At 36.6% G+C, this 18,787-nt stretch overlaps 2 protein-coding genes across 9 annotated transcripts; both read right to left on the reverse strand.

Moving 5' to 3' along the window:
- Positions 1 to 358: 358 nt before the first annotated feature.
- Positions 359 to 4,844, reverse strand: LOC307159461 (uncharacterized protein). Of its 7 annotated transcripts, XM_079872863.1 has the most exons (6): positions 4,430 to 4,454; positions 4,202 to 4,337; positions 3,705 to 3,948; positions 3,466 to 3,632; positions 1,170 to 2,335; positions 359 to 1,061 (listed from the first exon to the last, which is right to left on the reverse strand). In XM_079872863.1, exons 3-6 carry the CDS (start codon positions 3,928 to 3,930, stop codon positions 671 to 673), a joined length of 1,950 nt encoding a protein of 649 aa, XP_079728989.1. In that variant the 5' UTR covers positions 3,931 to 3,948; positions 4,202 to 4,337; positions 4,430 to 4,454; the 3' UTR covers positions 359 to 670. The 7 variants fall into 7 exon arrangements, with proteins under 7 accessions (XP_079728989.1, XP_079728988.1, XP_079728987.1 ...); XM_079872862.1 differs by lacking the exons at positions 4,202 to 4,337; positions 4,430 to 4,454 and adding an exon at positions 4,768 to 4,844; XM_079872861.1 differs by lacking the exons at positions 4,202 to 4,337; positions 4,430 to 4,454 and adding an exon at positions 4,543 to 4,783.
- A 3,214-nt stretch (positions 4,845 to 8,058) lies between these two features.
- Positions 8,059 to 15,774, reverse strand: bco2l (beta-carotene 15, 15-dioxygenase 2, like). Of its 2 annotated transcripts, XM_079870630.1 has the most exons (12): positions 15,426 to 15,774; positions 14,554 to 14,725; positions 11,218 to 11,429; positions 10,934 to 11,049; positions 10,728 to 10,830; positions 10,186 to 10,317; positions 9,795 to 9,955; positions 9,534 to 9,704; positions 9,292 to 9,426; positions 9,023 to 9,205; positions 8,820 to 8,930; positions 8,060 to 8,305 (listed from the first exon to the last, which is right to left on the reverse strand). In XM_079870630.1, exons 1-12 carry the CDS (start codon positions 15,463 to 15,465, stop codon positions 8,189 to 8,191), a joined length of 1,653 nt encoding a protein of 550 aa, XP_079726756.1. In that variant the 5' UTR covers positions 15,466 to 15,774; the 3' UTR covers positions 8,060 to 8,188. The 2 variants fall into 2 exon arrangements, with proteins under 2 accessions (XP_079726757.1, XP_079726756.1); XM_079870631.1 differs by lacking the exons at positions 14,554 to 14,725; positions 15,426 to 15,774 and adding an exon at positions 11,600 to 11,895 and having other exon boundaries at positions 8,059 to 8,305.
- Positions 15,775 to 18,787: the final 3,013 nt, after the last annotated feature.

Below are 18,787 nucleotides of genomic sequence, written 5' to 3' on the forward strand. Positions count from 1 at the left end.
CGCTCTTCCTGTCACGTGTATTGAAAAGTAGTCCATAAAGAAAAAATGCACAGACTGAAAGCAGCGTTTATACGCGGATAAATATATTACACAACACAAATGAACACATATGAGTACAATATTTTATTGGTACATATGTTCTTTTTTGCTAAATAATATTTTATTGCATTTTATTACACATTTCCCAGCGACATCAAAGGATTGTGACAGAAACATTTTAAATATGATTTTTCCTTGTTCTTATCCTAGGATATTTGCATAAAAACAGAAGTATTCAAATATAACAAAGTGCATGACACTTTTTTTTTAAACTTGACAAAGCATGTAATGAACAATATGGTTAAAAAACACAACAAAACCAAACAAAAAATTTTATATGGGTCCAAAAATACAGAATGTGGTAAACAATTTTAAAACACAAAGGCCAAAATGGGCTTATATGGATAGAAAATGGACAATTGAAACATTTTATTTCATTGTATCAAACAATTTTATCCTTGCATCTTTGATGAATGTTGTTCATTATGTATTATGTATAATTTTATTAAATGCATATTATATTTATACATATATTTCCTAGAATATCCCAGTTTTAAAGAATAATCCCACAAAAATGATACTGACAGTACAACTATTTTTTAATCTCAGCATGGCCTTTTCTTTCCCCAGCTCATGTCCATGTTATTTGCAGTGTATGGCGCCTCCTTTTGGTTTTGCATTGTAACTTTGTGATATTGTTTAAAGTCATTGCCCAGCATCCACTCAAATCCAAATGGGACAAGCGCCTACAAGTGTTTACAATATGTACTACAGTCTCCATAGTGATATCTGAGCGGTTCAGACTAACAGATCGAAGGCAGTGCAGTGGGGGACTGTCTAGGGCCCCGAGGGGTTTGGCCGGATGGTTTAGGACAAGTCTAAATACAGGGTCCAGTCGACAGGGAACAGCGATTAGCGAGAGCTTCCGAAGGAGTGAAGCACCCCTGAGCAGTGCCCACAGCACTCCCTTCAGAGACCTCCAACACAATGCAGGCTTCATTTGCCGTTCATCCAATGAAAAACTGTTGGGAAAAAAGAACACTGAATGGAAAGCAGTATATAGCACATTTGATTTAAAGGGAAAAGAGCATCAGCATGAAGTTTAGCAAGAATGACAACATTTGACTTACTTTAGTGTTAAAGAGTGGAGGTGTGGAAGGCATGGTAGATTAGAAAGAAGGCCTTCGTCTTCACCCTCCTCCTCAGCATCATCATCATCATCTCCATTCAAATTAGTGCTGGGCGGGTCTAAATGAACAGTGAGAGAGTTGAGTCTGGGACAGGCATGGATGAGCTCCAGAAGAGGAGCATGTCCATCAGCTCTGATCCCTTCCAAGGTGAGTGAAAGCAGGTGTGAGCCTGAGGCTCTCAGGGCTGGAACCAAATCAGACAGAAGACCAGCAAACTGTAGAGAAAGGCAGTGTAGCTGTCCAGAAAACCTACTGAGTCCTCTGGCTAAAATGGTTGCCTGTTCGAAGTTGTCAGCATTATGATGAGCATTACTCTGGAGACAGTCCAAAGACAGGGCATGCAGGTCAGGGCAGATCTTCCCTACTGCCTCCAAAGTATCCAGAGACAGTCCTTGTACATCCTTGAGAGATGTTGTCACACTATCCCTTCCATTACAATCCCTACTTCTACCTCCATCTTTTTTATAACCCTCTCCTGAAGTCCCTGCCCATTCATTTATCTCTGTAGTATCACTAGCATCCATGTGACTCTCCTCTATTGATAACCATTCATCTATTTTTCCTTCCAAAGTAAAACTCTCCTCTCCATCTGCGCTCAGTAAACTGCTATCTTTCAAGTGGTCTTCCTGTGTCCGCTTTGCCCACATGTCTTTAAGATGTGGCACACCTTCTCGACGAGTGAACTCCTCTGTCACCTCAAACTGTCTGTTCTGTATGAGAACACAAGCCTGTCCCAGTCCCTCCACTGCCAACCTCTGAAGACCAGACAAGCTAAGCAGGAGGAATGCAACTGCCGCTACTGCATCGCTCTCATTTTCTGCTAAACCGATATCCAACGCAAGCAGACTGCTGAAGGTGTTTGCATTCAAGACAAGGGGTTCTTGGTAGGCCAGAGGCAGAAGGCCTGCAGGGGTGAGGTGAAGGCACCGTGACACATCCAGGTGTTTCAGCTTGGAGCATTGGCGGCAAACCACCGTTATCACTCTCTGATCACAAAGAGTTCCAGCCAAGGAGAGGAAACGGAGATGACGTTGGCTGCCTAGGAGCTCACACAGCACTGATGCAGATATATTCTGTGCACCACTAAGATCCAGAGACTGAAGATTCTGTGCGAGACAGAGACAAGTGAATGAAAATAAGAATTGTAAGAGCTTTGCATGTATTGTCAGGCAAGACTAACAACATTCACAATTTGTTGGCATGTTTTTACAGTGTTTGCAAGGCAGCATTTTACTAACATTCTGGTTTGGGTAAATAAGGGTTTGTTCTATTTTATTATGTTAATTACAATATATACACTGCTATTCAAAAGTTTTTATTAAGCAAGGATGCATTAAATTGATCGAAATTGACAGAAAAAACTTTTACATTGTTACAAAACAAAATTCTATTTCAAGTAAATGCTGTTCTTTAAAACTTTCTATTCATCAAATAATCCCAAAAAAGAATGCATCACGATTTTCACAAAATATCAAGCATAACCGTTTTCAATATTAATAATAAGAGGAAATGTTTCTTGAGCACCAAATATTACAATTATTTCTGAAGGATCACGTGACACTGTAGACTGGAGTCGTATTTTAAACTGTAATATTTCACAAATATTCCTGTTTTACTCTATTTTTGACCAAATATATGATACTTTGGTGAGCATAAGATACTTTTTAAAAAACATAAAAAAAAATCTTAACAATTAATATTATATATATTTTATTATATTACTATTATATAGGATTTGATTATTTACTAATTATTTAATTGTTATTTTTTTCATAAATATTATCTGATTTGTCACATTTAATCGTTAAAGTTGAAAAATATCGCACTGATGTATGATAGATTGTTCAGCATTCAAAATGTAGCCAACAGTGATGTTATTTTAATATTTGCATACTGAATTTTTTATCCTCCTTGCACATATTTAATAAATTAGCAGGGAAGGCTTCCACTGCACAATGACTGTGATAAATTTTGTGTGCAACTCACCGTAAACAACAACAGTATATTTATTATTCATCAAAGCTTACCTAAAACTTAAAACACTATTCTTTTGCTGCTTTGCTGGCACTGATATTCACCAATGGAAATTCAGATCTAATTGGCGTATCTGGTATTTGCTGTCTGATAAGGGTGACTTTAAAGTTCACTGAAGCCTTACAAGCACATCTGTATGTTTGCGCAAACTGTGTGCAAAAAAACGAATATACCCAAGTTAGAAGGGGTGTGTGTGTTTAACCTGGCAGCGTATCTGGATAAGAGAGCAGAGGTTGGCATTGACAAGGCTGCATGCAGATGAGAGGGACAGACAGCTCAGCTGCGGGAGGAGAAGGAGGTGCAGGGCAGCACGTGTCAACAAATTACGCGAGGACAGGATGCACAACAGCTCTTCCAACAACTCCGTAGCTGAAAGAGAAACACACAGATAAGATAAATACTCACTCACACATGCTACACATGTATCTTTTCAATACTCACGTAATGAGCTGAAAGGACCCATGACGTATCTGAAAAAATACTGGTCCATGTATTTTTGGGCATAATCTTTCACCCACATATCCTTCATGTTCTCAGCTAGGCTTTGAAGACAAAGACCAATCAGTGTGGAAGGTTTGTCCTCATCCTCAGCCCATTCATTCTTGCATTTTTTCTTCTTCCGACTTTCCCTCTCCGGTGTGGGCTCGATTTGCCGGAACAAGGGCATATTTGATACTGACAGTTACTGACATAGATAAAGACAATAAAAGCATTTATCATGACATGAAGCACAGTGGCCTTACAGAGCCACACCTCACCTGTAAAGAGATGTGCGCACTGCTCAAGGCATAGTTTAATACTCATAAATATAAGAGAAAACCTATTTTAAAATATACAATTGACCAAAATACAACAAAATAGCAGGTGTACTGAATCATAAACTGAAAATATCAGTGTTAAATAGTAGTAAATTAAGTTTACTAAAAAATAGGTCTTACCAACAGTTGAAGATCAGTTTTGTGTTCCTTGGCAAAGACATTACCTTAATATTCAGTCTAAACACAAGTCCATAAGTTTGAAGCCCATAAATGTATTATTGAGGTAATGTCTTTGCCAAGGAGCACAAAACATTACCTCAATAATACATTTATGGGCTTCAAACTTATGGACTTGTGTTTAGACTGAATATTAAGATAATATCTTTGCCAAGGAGCACAAAACATTACCTTAATATTCAGTCTAAACACAAGTCCATAAGTTTGAAGGCCATAAATGTATTATTGAGGCCGTAGTAACGACAAATCACTGACTATGTAATGTCACTTACAAATGAACTAACGTTTCTGTATGTCAACACGACAGACCTTTGCTCTAAACGTCTAAACACTTTCCTCGCTCCAGTTTGACAAATTTAGCAATTGTGTATAAGCAAACAGTTGTCAGTTGTTTGCAGAAAATAAACAATTTCTATTTCTCCTTCTCCCGTTTGTTGAGTGATGAAGAGTCAAATTCAGTTGAAGTTGAAATCAAATCAGCACTTCCGTGTAGCACGAGCGCCACCTACTAGTGTTTTGGAGATCATTTCTTCTTCTTCTTCTTCTTCTTCTTCTTCTTCTTCTTCTTCTTCTTCTTCTTAATGGCGGTTGGCAAACAACTTTTTAGTGTGCATTACCGCCACCTTCTGAAATGGAGTGTGGATTAGAACCCGCCACAAAAATAACTAAATAAATACCTAAAATAACTAAATAAAACTATTAATAATAATACATTATTATTTCCATCATTATATACACAATTTTAATAATAACTAAACTCTATATCCTTCTAATAAGCCCATTTTTCCCACAAAAATAAATAAATATTGCTCTATACCTACATGCCCTGAATCCAGTTGTAATATTTCCTTCTTTTCAAATCAATTTTTTTTCTCTACTTAGCCTATCTTTCAGAATCATCCTTTCCTGCTTGTACCTATAGGACAATTAATAATGACATGTTCTATTGACTCTGTACTATTACACTGCTCACACAACCCAGTTTCATGTTTCCCTATTATTTTAAGCGTATAGCCTACTATTTAATCTAGTATGCCCAAATCTCATTCTCAAAATAATGTCCTCTTCTTTTTTATTTCTTTTATTTTCTCTCATTCCTCCTACCTTCTTCTGGATACTGTAGAACATTCTTGCTTTTGTTTCCATATTCCACTCCTCCTGCCACTTCTTTTTCATTTCTGCTTTGATTATGCTTTTAACTTGCGTCTTACTATAATTTACTGCCATGTTGTTTTTTTTATGTTGCTTTTTTTGCATATTTGTCTGCCAATTAATTTCCAACTCCTCCTATATGGGCCAGATAAATGTCACTATTATTCCTACTTTATTGAATCTGTAAAAAGTTTGGGCTATGTCCTGTCTTGCTTCTGACTGCATATTTTTTAAACGCACTACTTGAATCTGACCCTATTAACACTTTACTTGGCTTATTATTTTCTACCCACTCAAGGGCTAAAAGAATGGCCAACATTTCTCCTGTAAACACTAATAAATTATCATTAACTCTTTTATTTAACATCACATTTAATTCTGAACGCAGCTACTCTATTATTATCTGTTTTTGATGCATCACTGTATAATAAATATAGAATAATGTTCGTCTAAATATCTAATAACCTGAATCCTGTCTATACTTCTCTATTTTTTCCACTCTAAAAGATGCGTATCTACCCCTAACTCCCCTAATAGCCAAGGTGGGACACTGGATAATGGCACAGTGGGGCTTAACATTATATTGACTGCATCTCCTATTATCCAACCAAAGCTTATAATCTGCCGTCTTTCCTTTCCTTGACAAGGTTGTAACACCTTCTGAGTCGGGTGATTTTCCTTATGTCCTTTTAAGTTTACCCATTACGTTAATGCTATCTGATTTCTTCTAATATTCAATGCATTCATTCATTTCTACTTGTAATGCTGCTACTGTTGCTTTAAAAGCACCACAGCAGAGTCTCAAAGCCTTATATTGAATTACATCCAACTTTTTTTGTAATGTTCTCGAAGCAGACTGATAAATTGTACATCCATAATCAAGAACTGCCCTAATTAATCCAATGTATACTGCTTTCAATGAGATCCTTGCTCCCCATCCTCTACCTCTCAAACATCTTACAACATGTTGTATTCTTTTACATTTTCCAATTAATTTTTTTTGTCAAACCTTATCCCGAGATACTTAAAACACTTCACTCTCTCTACATTTTTTTCCATAAAGTTTAGGTTTGATCTGTTCCTAAATTTTCCTTTTTGAAAAACAGACTACTTTGGTCTTTGCCACTGAAAACCTAAAACCCCATTCTATTCCCCAACACTCTACTTTCCCTATTGCCTCTTGCATTTTCCTCACTATATATTCTATATTTCTTCCCTTTTTCCACATAACGCCATCATCTGCAAATAAAGCAACACTTATAGATCTATCAACTTTACTAAACACTTCATTCATCATAACTGAAAAAACTGGACTAACTATACTCCCTTAAGGAGTTCCATTTTCTACTAAATACTTGGTACTAAATTCTTTCCCTATTCTTATTGCTATCCACCTTTCAGTTAAAAAGTTTTTAATCCAACTATACATTCTCCCTCTTATTCTGAAATAACTTAATAAGTTGTCCTTGTTTCCACAACATATCGTATGTCTTCTCTACATCAAAAAATACAGATATACTTTCTTTATTAATTTGAGCTTTTTTAATTTCACTCTCTAAACATATAGAGCTGGGTCTATTGTCCTTCATCCCTTTCTAAATCCGCTCTGGTAATCCTTTAATAGTTCTTTTGTCTCTAAATAATACTTTAATCTTTCATTTATCATTTTTTTCCATAATTTTCCCTACATGTGATGTCAAAGCAATTGGTCTATAACTTTCTGCCAAACTCGGATCCTTACCTGGTTTATTTATGGGGACAATAATTGATTCTTTCCAGTGTTTTGACAAACACCCCACTTCCCATACCTTACTATATAAATGTAATAATATTTCTTTACTCCTATCATTTAAATTCTTTATCATACAATAACTTATTTGATCATTCCCTGGCGTTGTTTTTCCTGATTTTCTTTTAACATTATTCAATTCTCCTATTTATAGCACTTTCACTGTCCTTATCATCCTATTTTGCATCTACATTTTCTCTTACTGTTTTCTCCCTCTGTATCTTTTAAAAAAAATATTTTTTTTAAATTACCATTACTATGTATTTTAACAAAGTCCTTGCCAACAACTCTGCTTTACCTTTGCTTTCTATTACTGCTTTCTCTCCATCTTTCATTATAGGATAACCATACTCTTTTTTTATTGCCTGACATTCTCTTAATCATACCTCATACTCGATCTAATGATGTACTTCTTCCTAAAGATTCACAATACTTCCTCCAAAAACTATTTTTAACTCTCTGTATTGTTTTCCTAACTACAGCCTGCTTTCTTTTATATTCAATTAAATTCTGAGAGATGTGTTCTTTTCAAGACTTTAAATGCCTTATTTCTATCTTTAATTACCTTTGTGCATTTTTGCATCCACCAAGGAACTATTTTCCTTCTATTTCTACCACCTCTTTTTGGTATCAACTCTTTTGCTGCTCCTAGAATAATACTACTTATTTCTGCATCGAGATCTTCAATTCCCTGATTAATACTAACCTCCTTTAATTTTCCTTCAGTTAATATTCTATACTTGTTCCAATCTGCTTCCTCAATCTGTAATCTCTCAGTGAACAAGATCCTAGAAATACACGCATGAAAGCAAAATGTTGTTTACAATATAAAAAATATAGTGTCAAAAACCAGACATGTCAGTTTCTCCAATGTATTTAATGGGAATTAAATCAAGAAAGGATGAAATTACGCTTTCAAAAAAGGTGCAGAATAGTTTGTTCAATGGTTTCACTCTTATGAGTTGATTTGAGCTGGTGATTTTCTATTTTTAGCTCATCTCATTGAAGAGTCCATGAGTGCCATATGGGATGTCCACTGGAACTTCTGCTCGTCCAAGCTCTGTGAAGGTCTTGGCATCAAGGACAAGGAGGAAACTGCTGTTTTTCTAAAGAGAGTTACATGACAATATCACATCTGTCGCAACTGAATTCTTTGATTGAATTTTGACCAAATTATGTATCTTATGTATGACTAAAATTTTGAAACAAATTTAAGCCCCTTTGCTCTCCCGGGGCCAGGGGTGATCAAATGTGATATTTGATCACATTTGATCTAAGATCATTTCTCAAATGTGCGTACATGTGATTCAGAAAAAATGAACGTATGCAAAAAAAACAACAAAAAAAAACAGTATACAGCTCTCTTCCAGATGTGAAATCTATAAATCGTGAATCTTGAAATTGTGCGCAGTTGAAAGGTTTCAGATCTTCATCTTGTAAACGCCACCTAATTCCATTAGCATATAAGAGCACCAGTCAACTTCCAAATCCTTTACTTGAGAATGGCAAGCGGCAAGTATGTGTCAAAAGGAAACTAAATACTAAATTCTTAATATTAATGTCTCAAGAGGAAGCCAATGGAGCTAGACAACAAGGGTATGATGACACCATGAAACTCACCTCTCTTGGTGTAATGACCACAGACATGACCACTCCATCGTCCTCATCCTTAGCATCAGGTGCTGGAACAAACACTGGTTCTGATGGGAACAAACCAACATGGCGCCACACCTACATACAACAAAACAGATCAAACATTATATTCCCAATTGAAGTGAACAGTTATAAATCTCAAATAAAAGTATTTTCATTTAAGATGGTACCTTTAGCTTCTTTCCTTCTAGATCCATCTTAAGCAAAGAGTCACCAAAAAGGTGTCCAAAGCCACAGGCGTAGAAATAGCGATAAGGACGAGCATTGTAGTAAGTGTAGTTTATCTGTGGAAACTCAAGACCACCGTACTGCAACAGGTCATCATTGTAGAGATCTTCATGGGTGAGGAACACCTATTATAATCAAAGAGAAATTACTTTAATTGATATCTATTAATATTATTTTTCCAGTCCCCCCTCTCTACATCTTGTTCACTTACCCCAGTTTTAGTCTTCACAGCAGAGGCAGTGGTGTACGGCAAATTGATGAGGTTGTGGTCATTGGGCTCCTCTTCCATAACGTCCAGAGGCAGTACATATCGGCGTGGTAAGTTTGTACACAATGAATTGAAGAACTGGAAAAGCCAATAGATACACATTGCATTAAAGTTACTTTTTATGAAGCTGAAAAAGAGGTCAATATTGTCGATGTTTGACATGTATTGGATTGTAAAGGTATTACCTTGTCAAGTTCTTCCCCGGATGCCCGATGAAGTTTCTCCATCGTGAAGTCACCAATCACACTGCCATCATCTCCACAGCACATGTCCATAATCAAATATCCATTATCCTCATATGCATTAATCTGGTGCAGGGTGAACATGGCACTGCTGTAGTATTTTGTCTTGATGAGCTGCAGGGATGAAAACAGAGGTGAAGTGGCAGAAATACACAGTGCCCACAATTAGATGTCAGTATGATGTTGTTATAGACTCTGCCTTGCCTGGCCAGTGCGTTTGTCTGCCACATGGAAGATGGTGTCTAGATCTGGGTTCCAGGACATGACTTTACTAAAGCTCTTTCCAGCAACTCTGTACAGCATGAATTTCAGCAGGTCTAGCTGGATCGGCTGCTCAATGAAGACTATGTAATTCTCCGACATGACTGCAAACAGTAATGCAAAATAAAAAAACAAACATAGAAAACAGAAAATTATTTTTCATCTGCTTGTTTTGGTGGATAATACTGGACAATCTCCAGGAACAAAGGTGTGGCCCATATTTCCAACTCTATGTAAATAGATGCAAAATAATTCTTGTAATATTACAGATGGATGAAGAAGCAGAAAGGCAGATCAGATGATCTAAAAATGCAAATATGTTAGGCAAATTTACCAAAACTGTGGTAGTATGATGGTTTTCTGGGGTTAGAAGCAGGAATAGAGCAAAGAATCTCAGCACCAGACAGATCAGCAATATCGTTCGTTCCTTCACCTGGTGGTACTCGGAGGATATGGTAGAAAAAGCCTTTGAGAAAAAAAATAGAAGGTGAAGTGCCTTTTTTGTTGTTAAAATATTATTTTAATATACATTTGTTGTTAGAAAATAATATATATATATAGGCCCATGTGTTTGGGGGTGGGAATATGTGTTTGACTGTTGGTAGATGGGAGGAGTATTTCGGTTTGAAACAGTTGTTTGCGAGTTCACACTTACATATAAATCTATATGGTAAAGAGTATACATATTTGGTATGCTGTCCAAGGGGAGGGCCCAGAGCTCGGATTTTGGCCCGAACCCAGAGTACTCCCCTATCCCTGGTTGGAATAGGCAACAGTTAAGAGTGAGGAGTTGGGATTGGTGGAGGGATGCTGGAAAACTGACAGGAGACGTTAGAGTTTAATTGTGTTTTAAAAAGCAAAAATGAGCCATCTCACCTTTACTGCCATATGAGTTTCCCAAGTTGTAAGTCGCTCCTTCACTGTCATAATGTGGATGAGCTGTTGCTGCATTAATTGCAATATATTTTGACCAATCCACCTTTCAAAACCAAAATCACATAGAGATAACTGTTCATTTTAGGAAAACACTGTCCATGTTATCTCACTTAATTACTGTATCTGTGAAACATTGTCATATATACCTTCTCTTTGGTTTCCAGGCTCACAGGGTCGATTCTACGCATGAAGTTGGTCTCTGTGCTTACGTAAAAATCTCCTTTGTACTTAACAAAGCTCACTCCTGCATTATCAGTCGCCTCTGTTAATCAAACACAACTGATGATTAGAATGGGTTCAGATGAATGTTTTGGAGTAATTGCAATAAATTTGTCAAGTATAGATAGGCCTGATTAGCTAAAGTGTTCTGTCTGAATTTCTGATCAGGTACGCAAGCCACATTCACCTCCAACTGGCAACTGATGCTTACTTGGAATCTGAAAACGTGAAAAGAACCGAACGAAGAAGTTCTTGCATGGGTCAGGTGTTGCCAGGGTGCCAAATTCAGACACCACAATTCGGTTGTTCTCTGCGTTCTGTACATAAGAGTCACTGCGCAAAAAACGGCTGCTGTAGGTCACCTGACCATCTTTAATGTGGAAACGATGCATCAAGGCCATGCCATCAAACCAGTGGATGAATCTAAGGAGGAAGAGATGAAGCCATAAGCAAAGAAAACAACCAGATAAAAATAAATTGATCTTGCTCTGGTTATAGTACAGTTTTTCTCGATTGCTTAAAGGAACACTTCGACTTTTTGGGAATTTGGCTTATTCACCTTATACCCCAGAGTTAGATAAGTCCATACATACCTTTTTCATCTCCGTGCGTGCTGTAACTCTGTCTGACGCACCCACCGCTAGCCTAGCTTAGCACAAAGACTGGAGGTAAACGGCTCCAGCTAGCATACTGCCTAGAGCCCTGCACGGGGCAAAACATCCAGCCCTAACCGAGACCTGGCCCGTGGTGTTCAAGCCCTAATCCAGCCCCAGCCCGAAAACGTCTGCAATTTTTCAGCTCGAACCCAACCCGAGACCAACATCACTATCACTTTGAGCTCTCTCTGACGCACGCTCGCTGATGCGCTGTCTCTGCTAGACGCACACACAAGACGCACACACATACACACACACACACGCTACTAGGTAAAATTTTATTATAGGCCTCAAACATAACTACCACCACCGACTATTATGCCCACAAATATTAATACAGACTGTCCATTACAGAGAAGCATAAGCATGCATTGCAGATAATATTATATAGCCAAATGTGATCCAGCAGTAGCCTAAATAAAGATTTATGGCCTACCTTTTTTTGATGTGAAGTAACTTTACTGAAGAGCAACGTTTTAAAGAACTTTTCGCCAACTGGCTAACGTTAAATAATAATACAAATATAATAAAGAAAAAAAAAAATCCGTTGAACTGAGTAGGTTCATTCACTGTTTATTTGTGATCGTTGTGAAGAAAAAGAATAGCATCCACTGTTGAAGGCTTCAGGCTTGGTAATCAAATCAAAACTCTTTCAAAATGCAGCTTTTCCTGAAGTATTGGGAACTTTTAGTGACTCTTACGCTCCAACTTCTCCCTGATGATCTGCATGGTCAACTGTCACCTAATGCACGCGCGCCGCGTTACTCGCGTGATCGCATATTGCGTTATAATATTAGCCTATCAATATAACAATATTACATACAGTAGCCTGCGCTCTGCACGTATATTATGGGCACGATGAAAGGAGAAAAGCTAAATGAGCCCGAGTCCGACCAAAGCCCAATCTGTAAAAAAAAAAAAAAAAAAAAATTGACCCGACTGCTCCCAATAAGTGACAACATAACGCCAACATTTTCCTATTTACATGTTGTGATTTGTATAGTCACAGCGTGTAGTACAAATAACATGGTCACATATTCTCAGAAGGCACTGCTAACTTGGGCGGAGTGATTTGCTCGCAGCGCCTGAGAAGCCCCGTGGTGAGGAGCAGAGTTCGCTCAGAATTGGAGTAAATCACTCCGCAGAAGTAACAGTGCGTCTTCTGAGAATATAGTTCCCAGTATCTATACGGTTAAAAGATGGTTGTGTCTCATGTGACCTTGTTATTCGTACACGCGGTGACTATACAAATCACAACATGTAAATAGGAAAATGTTGGCGTTATTTTGTCACGTATTGGGAGCAGTAGGCTAGCTGTAGCCGTTTACCTCCAGTCTTTGTGCTAAGCTAAGCTAGCGGTGGGTGCGTCAGACAGAGTTACAGCACGCACGGAGATGAAAAAGGTATGTATGGACTTATCTAACTCTGGGGGAGAAGGTGAATAAGCTAAAGTCCCAAAAAGTCGAAGTGTTCCTTTAAACACATTTCTTGAAACTATGCCTCGTATTCTCAAAACTATAAACACAAATCCATAACGTCTCACCCAATTCCCCAAACATCCTATTTTCAGGTCAAAATGAAGCTCTACACTCAAAACCATTCACTCTAGCTGAAAAACCCAACTTTGCCCTCAGACAGGACACACAAGCCCTCAAAATCACACACACTACAACATAGTCTAACACACTGGTGCAATAAATTCAAAACAACATTTCCAAAACTGGTAAGTTATGTTGCTTGTGGTTCCCCCATCACAAACCTTTTCACATGATGAACACAAAAGACACAACCAGTGGATACATTGGCACATTTTTATTTATACACAGAAAACACACACACACACAAAAACATTTTTTTTTTCCTGTTTTACTCTTTTTTTTTTTTGACTCTTTTTTTTTTTACTCTCTCCTCTAAATTTTTTTTAATATTTACTTACAGTAAGATGTGTGTGACCAACATATGACAGTAAAAGAGCACACACAAACCTTATTCTAATATGGAATTGTATTGGAATGGTAAAGAGTGTTGGGACGTGACAGGAGGGCCTCCACTCAAGGATACAATATGATGGACACGTCTAAGAATGTTCCACATATGTTTGAAATACCATCATTTGCCTAGAAAGATAACATTCTGGGAGTCAAAACTATAAAGGAGAAAGGATGCCTTCACTGTCACACTCTGCAGCCACACTGTCTGACTGTACGACTGCTGGCCTTTTCTTGCAAGAAAATAAACCTCATCAAAGACTATTGGAAATGTTTGTCTCTTATTCAGTGATACAATTTTGTTTGCCACCACACCTCCCTGAAGGTTCTCGAGGCGACGGTAAAGCGACTCAAATTTGGCCTTACTCGTAGCCGAGCCTCCCTCATAGTCATACCATTGATAAAGACATGGGCAACTAGAGTGGCTTGAATTTCATCTGAGACTGCTTGTCTTCTTGTCCTTGCCCTTCCTCCTCCTCATTCTTATCCCTCTTCCTTCATGTCTTTCTGGATCCATTGTTCCAAAACGCAATAAAGTGATTTGTGATCTATTCAAGGTTCTGATTGATGTGTGTTAAATTTTGACTCTTAGTGTGTCCACTTGGGTAATTGTGTGCTAACTGAGCTGAAGCTGTGCTGACTTGAGTGAACAATATTGAATGCTGGTGCTTTCTAAATGACAACATGGTCTAAGCAATGAGAAATGAAGGGATTTGTGTGTAGAGTTTTGCAGTGACAGTTCAACAAATCTGACTCATGTGTCAAAACAGGGAATAGTGTTTATAGTTTAGTGAAATGGGTGTGCTTTTTGATAAATGGCATTATGGTTTTGAAATTTTAATTCAAAAGCCTGGTTATAGTGTTTAAGCAATCGAGAAAAACTGTAATATTTTGCCCTCTTACTTGCTTTCACCAAACTCAAATTTGCCAGGTCCATTCCTAAGGAAGCTGCCAGTGACCCAGGAGGGAATTTGACCCTTAATAACTGTACTGATGGGGTCTGGGGTCTCCTCTACAGAGCTCACAAGAGGACCAATGAACTCCAGACCACTGGCAGATGGCCGTTTTTTGTTAGCTGAGAAGAAATCACAGCATAACAAATCATGAGAGCTGTGACACAGACAATGTGGTGGATGATTAGACTGTACAGAGTTCTGGAGGACATCAGAGCTAGTAAAGAACAATTGTATCTTAATCATAAACAGAATGAAATGCATTAATATAGAGAACGTAAAGAAATAAAGTGTTGCAAAACTCAAATTGCTTTTGATTATCTCTTCTGTGTGTGTTGCCTTAAATATTCCCTAGCCTTGACCCACCAACCACGATGATACACCTCATTACTGTAGACTATCACTAGCTTTCTAAGTACAGGATTTCATAGATTTGAAGGAATAGTTCAGTTTTAGAGCCCTGTCTTTAAAAAAGAAAGAAAAATAAGTCTTCAATGAATACTGGTTTGCCACAATAAAATAATTAATGCACCAGTTTCTTTTCAGGAACAGTAAAAGCCTTAGCTAGCTTAGCCTATGGGCAATGCACATAACTGATTGTTGATTTTCATTTATCTCTAATCATAGATCAGACAACAGAACAGATGGTGTAAACTATCAGCTCAGATGTGCTTATCTATGTTAGTGTAATTTCTAACAACAAAAGTTATGGCTTGACAAAATACAATGCGCATTCATGTGGCAAAACATTAAATAAAGGCCTGAAAGATGATGATTACATAACACACTGAGATGAGACTAGTAAAGCATAGAAAGGCTTACCTGGCACTTTATACACTGGATCCTGTGCAGGCTTAGACATGACTTTGGCTGTTTCTTGTTCTTCATAACATGAAACACTAAACTGAAGAGGTCGAACAAACACTGAGATCTGACAATAAAAGACTGTCCCATAATCACATGACAGGGAGGGATGGGCTAAATCTAAAGCGAACTGGACCTTGAACAGAGCCAAAGCAACAGAGTGTGCTGCTGTTCAGTTGACAGATAACTCTCGGTTTCAAAGACGAGGCTTAAGCCTAGTCCCAGACTAAAATGCATGTTTGAGCTCTTTTAACTGAAAGCTACTCGCACTGACATATCTCTTTAAGTACGTCAGTGCCATCCATTGTTTTGTCTCAAGATGCACACCATAAGGTTATTTTTTTCTTTCTAAGGCACATTTATAAAAGCTGGGGGCTGTTTACACGACACATGTTTTCAACTAAAAACATTAAAAAAGGCCTTTCGTTTAGGCCTACACAACAGCGTTTTAGGTGGCTGACAACGCAAACTTTTGAAAACGGGATTCAAAGTGCATGTTTTTGAAAATGGTCTTCGTGTAAACAACAATAAAAATGTGAATCTGTGAAAAAGATGACGTCATGTACATGCCAGTCTAGTGTTTAATCGGCATCTGTTTAATCGCAATCCCACTAATTTGATCCAGCTTCTGACTAAACTATTTTGCTTGGAAAATTAATTTATATTAATAGGCTATGCAATATTTTATAACACCGGAAATATATTCTAAGTATAACCATTTATCTTTAGAAAGTTGGTTAAGTTGCGGTGAACTTATAGCTCATTACACTCAGGCTATATTATACTTGTAAAATAATAATGCTATTTTTTTGGACAGAAGTAGGCTAATTCAGGGAAGAAATTTTAAAGAAACCAAATATAATAAAGATGGGTATATAGGACCTATGCTACTTATAAAGATGAGTTATACTTATTTAGAAAACCGAGAATTACAGCTTTTAAAGCAATAACAAAATTTCTAAAGGACACTATGGAGAGGATAACATGAAATTAAGAGCAAAATAATACATTTTGAAAATATATTGGCACCTCTAAAATCCAAGAATATTCTATAAAATAAAAGAATACATATTACATTAATTACCTTTTTTATATAACCCTCCTTCGCTTTGAATTTACTTATTTATTATTTTATTTGTTTACTTGTTTAATATTATTATTATCATTATTATTTGATGTTTAAATATTACTTTAATTACTTATTAGGAATTATATGTCATTATAAGAGTTTGATATAAATATGTGAATGTTTCGTTTTTTATTAATATTTATTAATATATATTTTTATTTATTTTTTGTATTTTTTTCCCTTTTTTCATATGTTAAAGTGTCTAACTACTTATTGGTTATTGTTCTAACTGTGTTTTTTTATGTGTTGGTGGCGGGTATTATCACAAAAGGAAACAAAATAAAGGAAAAGAAAGTAGAAGGAAAAATAAGGAATAATTATTGGGGAAAAATATTGTCTTCAAAGGAAATGTCCATTTGTATAATTGCGTTAAATGTGTTTGAATTGAAAGACATAATAAACTATATATATATATATACATATTTATTTATTTATTTATTTATAGGCTAATATACTGTAGGCCAGTTACTAAGTTCAGATTCTTCTTACCAGTTAAAATTTAGTCTGTGCTTTTGTTATTATTTATTTACATTTACATTTATTCATTTAGCTGACGCTTTTATCCAAAGCGACTTACAATTGCTATATATGTCAGAGGTCGCACGCCTCTGGAGCAACTAGGGGTTAAGTGTCTAAAATAAAATAAAATGCTTTTTAAAGCAGAAAAATCACACAATTAAAAATTCAAATAGGGGTGGTGTGGAGACCCGGGTCTCTCACACCAAAGGCATGTGTCTTATCCACTGCGCCACACCACCCCTATTTGAATTTTTAATTGTGTGATTTTTCTGCTTTAAAAAGCATTTTATTTTATTTTAGATTGTAATGTTCTAATGTTCTTCTAATAACCATAAAATATATCTAAATAAATATTGGGCACAAAAGTTAACATAAACATTACATTTACAATATAATTGTACACATTTGTAGGTCTATATTGTATCATTTATCACTGTAGCCTTATTTAAGTTGATTTTCTGTGTAATGTATATTTATTTTTGGAGTGATAGTGGTTAATAAAGTCAAAAAATGGTTAATTTTTTTTTATAAAGTGTTACTGTTGGCCAGTGTTAGTGGAACTGTGTAACAACTCAGGCTTAGCCTGACAGTTAGCCTGCCCTGGACCAGGTTAGTTTCTCAGCATAATTTACCTGTGTGACTGAGCTTGAGCTATGTTAAATTAGCTTTATGAAACCAGTGAAACACTGAGTCAGACTAACTGAAATAAGCCTGGCTTATTTGGTAAACTTGTTTTATGAAACAGCCCTACATGCTTAACTGCTTAATTATTTTGTTAGAGAGATGAAGGTTCAGCTTCTCACTCCTCTTGATAAAGTAAGATGAGAGCTGAATTTTGTTTCATTTTATGATTATCACTGTAAAAAGTGATTGTAATGGCAGTTTTTAATTCCAACCCTCTTTTCTGCCATCTAAAGAGTCATATACAGTCATACATTTGTAGAATATATTACAGTAATTTAATCTTTATAAAAATTAATAAAACTATTTACACACCGGAATAGGAAGAAATAATGTTTTCCTAGAAACAAATATAACTCAAATATAATCTAATGTTTATAAGTTCAAAGATAAAGCTTTTGAAATGTTAATTTTCTGAATGTAAACATTCTTATATTTAGGGGAAAAGGACGGAAATGATAACATCATGGTGTAACATCTAATCAGTCTCCCGTCCTCCCAATAGGGGAGCCCTCACCTGAATATTGAACTGTCACTTCCTCTTCCTGCCAGATCAGTTACTATCTTGTCATTTCCGGTCACCCTGTATTTAAGCGATGTGTTCCCACTGCCATATTGCCAGTCCAACTGCCCATACTAAGCATGCTTCCATTGTTGTTGATTACTGTTATGACCATTTGTTTTAGCTCTTTCTAGATTTCTGTTTTGGATTTGTCTGCCATTGGATTGTTTTGCCTGTGTTTTTTGACCAAAGCCTGTGACCTGACTATGAATTGTAACTATTGTTTGGATTTTATGCTCAGATCCTTTAATAAAGACCCGCTTATGTAATCCAATCGGCCTACCTCTTCCTTACACATGGCAAAATATAACATTAAGTTACAGATATGTGAATGATGCGTTTTCTCTGGGGCTTTTAAGGAGAACATTCATAACATTATCCTTTGAATAAGAAGAGGGCAACTTATGCAACAGTTCCTGTGAGGTTGAA

This window comes from Squalius cephalus (assembly GCF_949319135.1).
Source record: "Squalius cephalus genome assembly, chromosome: 5".
Lineage (NCBI taxonomy): Eukaryota > Metazoa > Chordata > Actinopteri > Cypriniformes > Leuciscidae > Squalius > Squalius cephalus.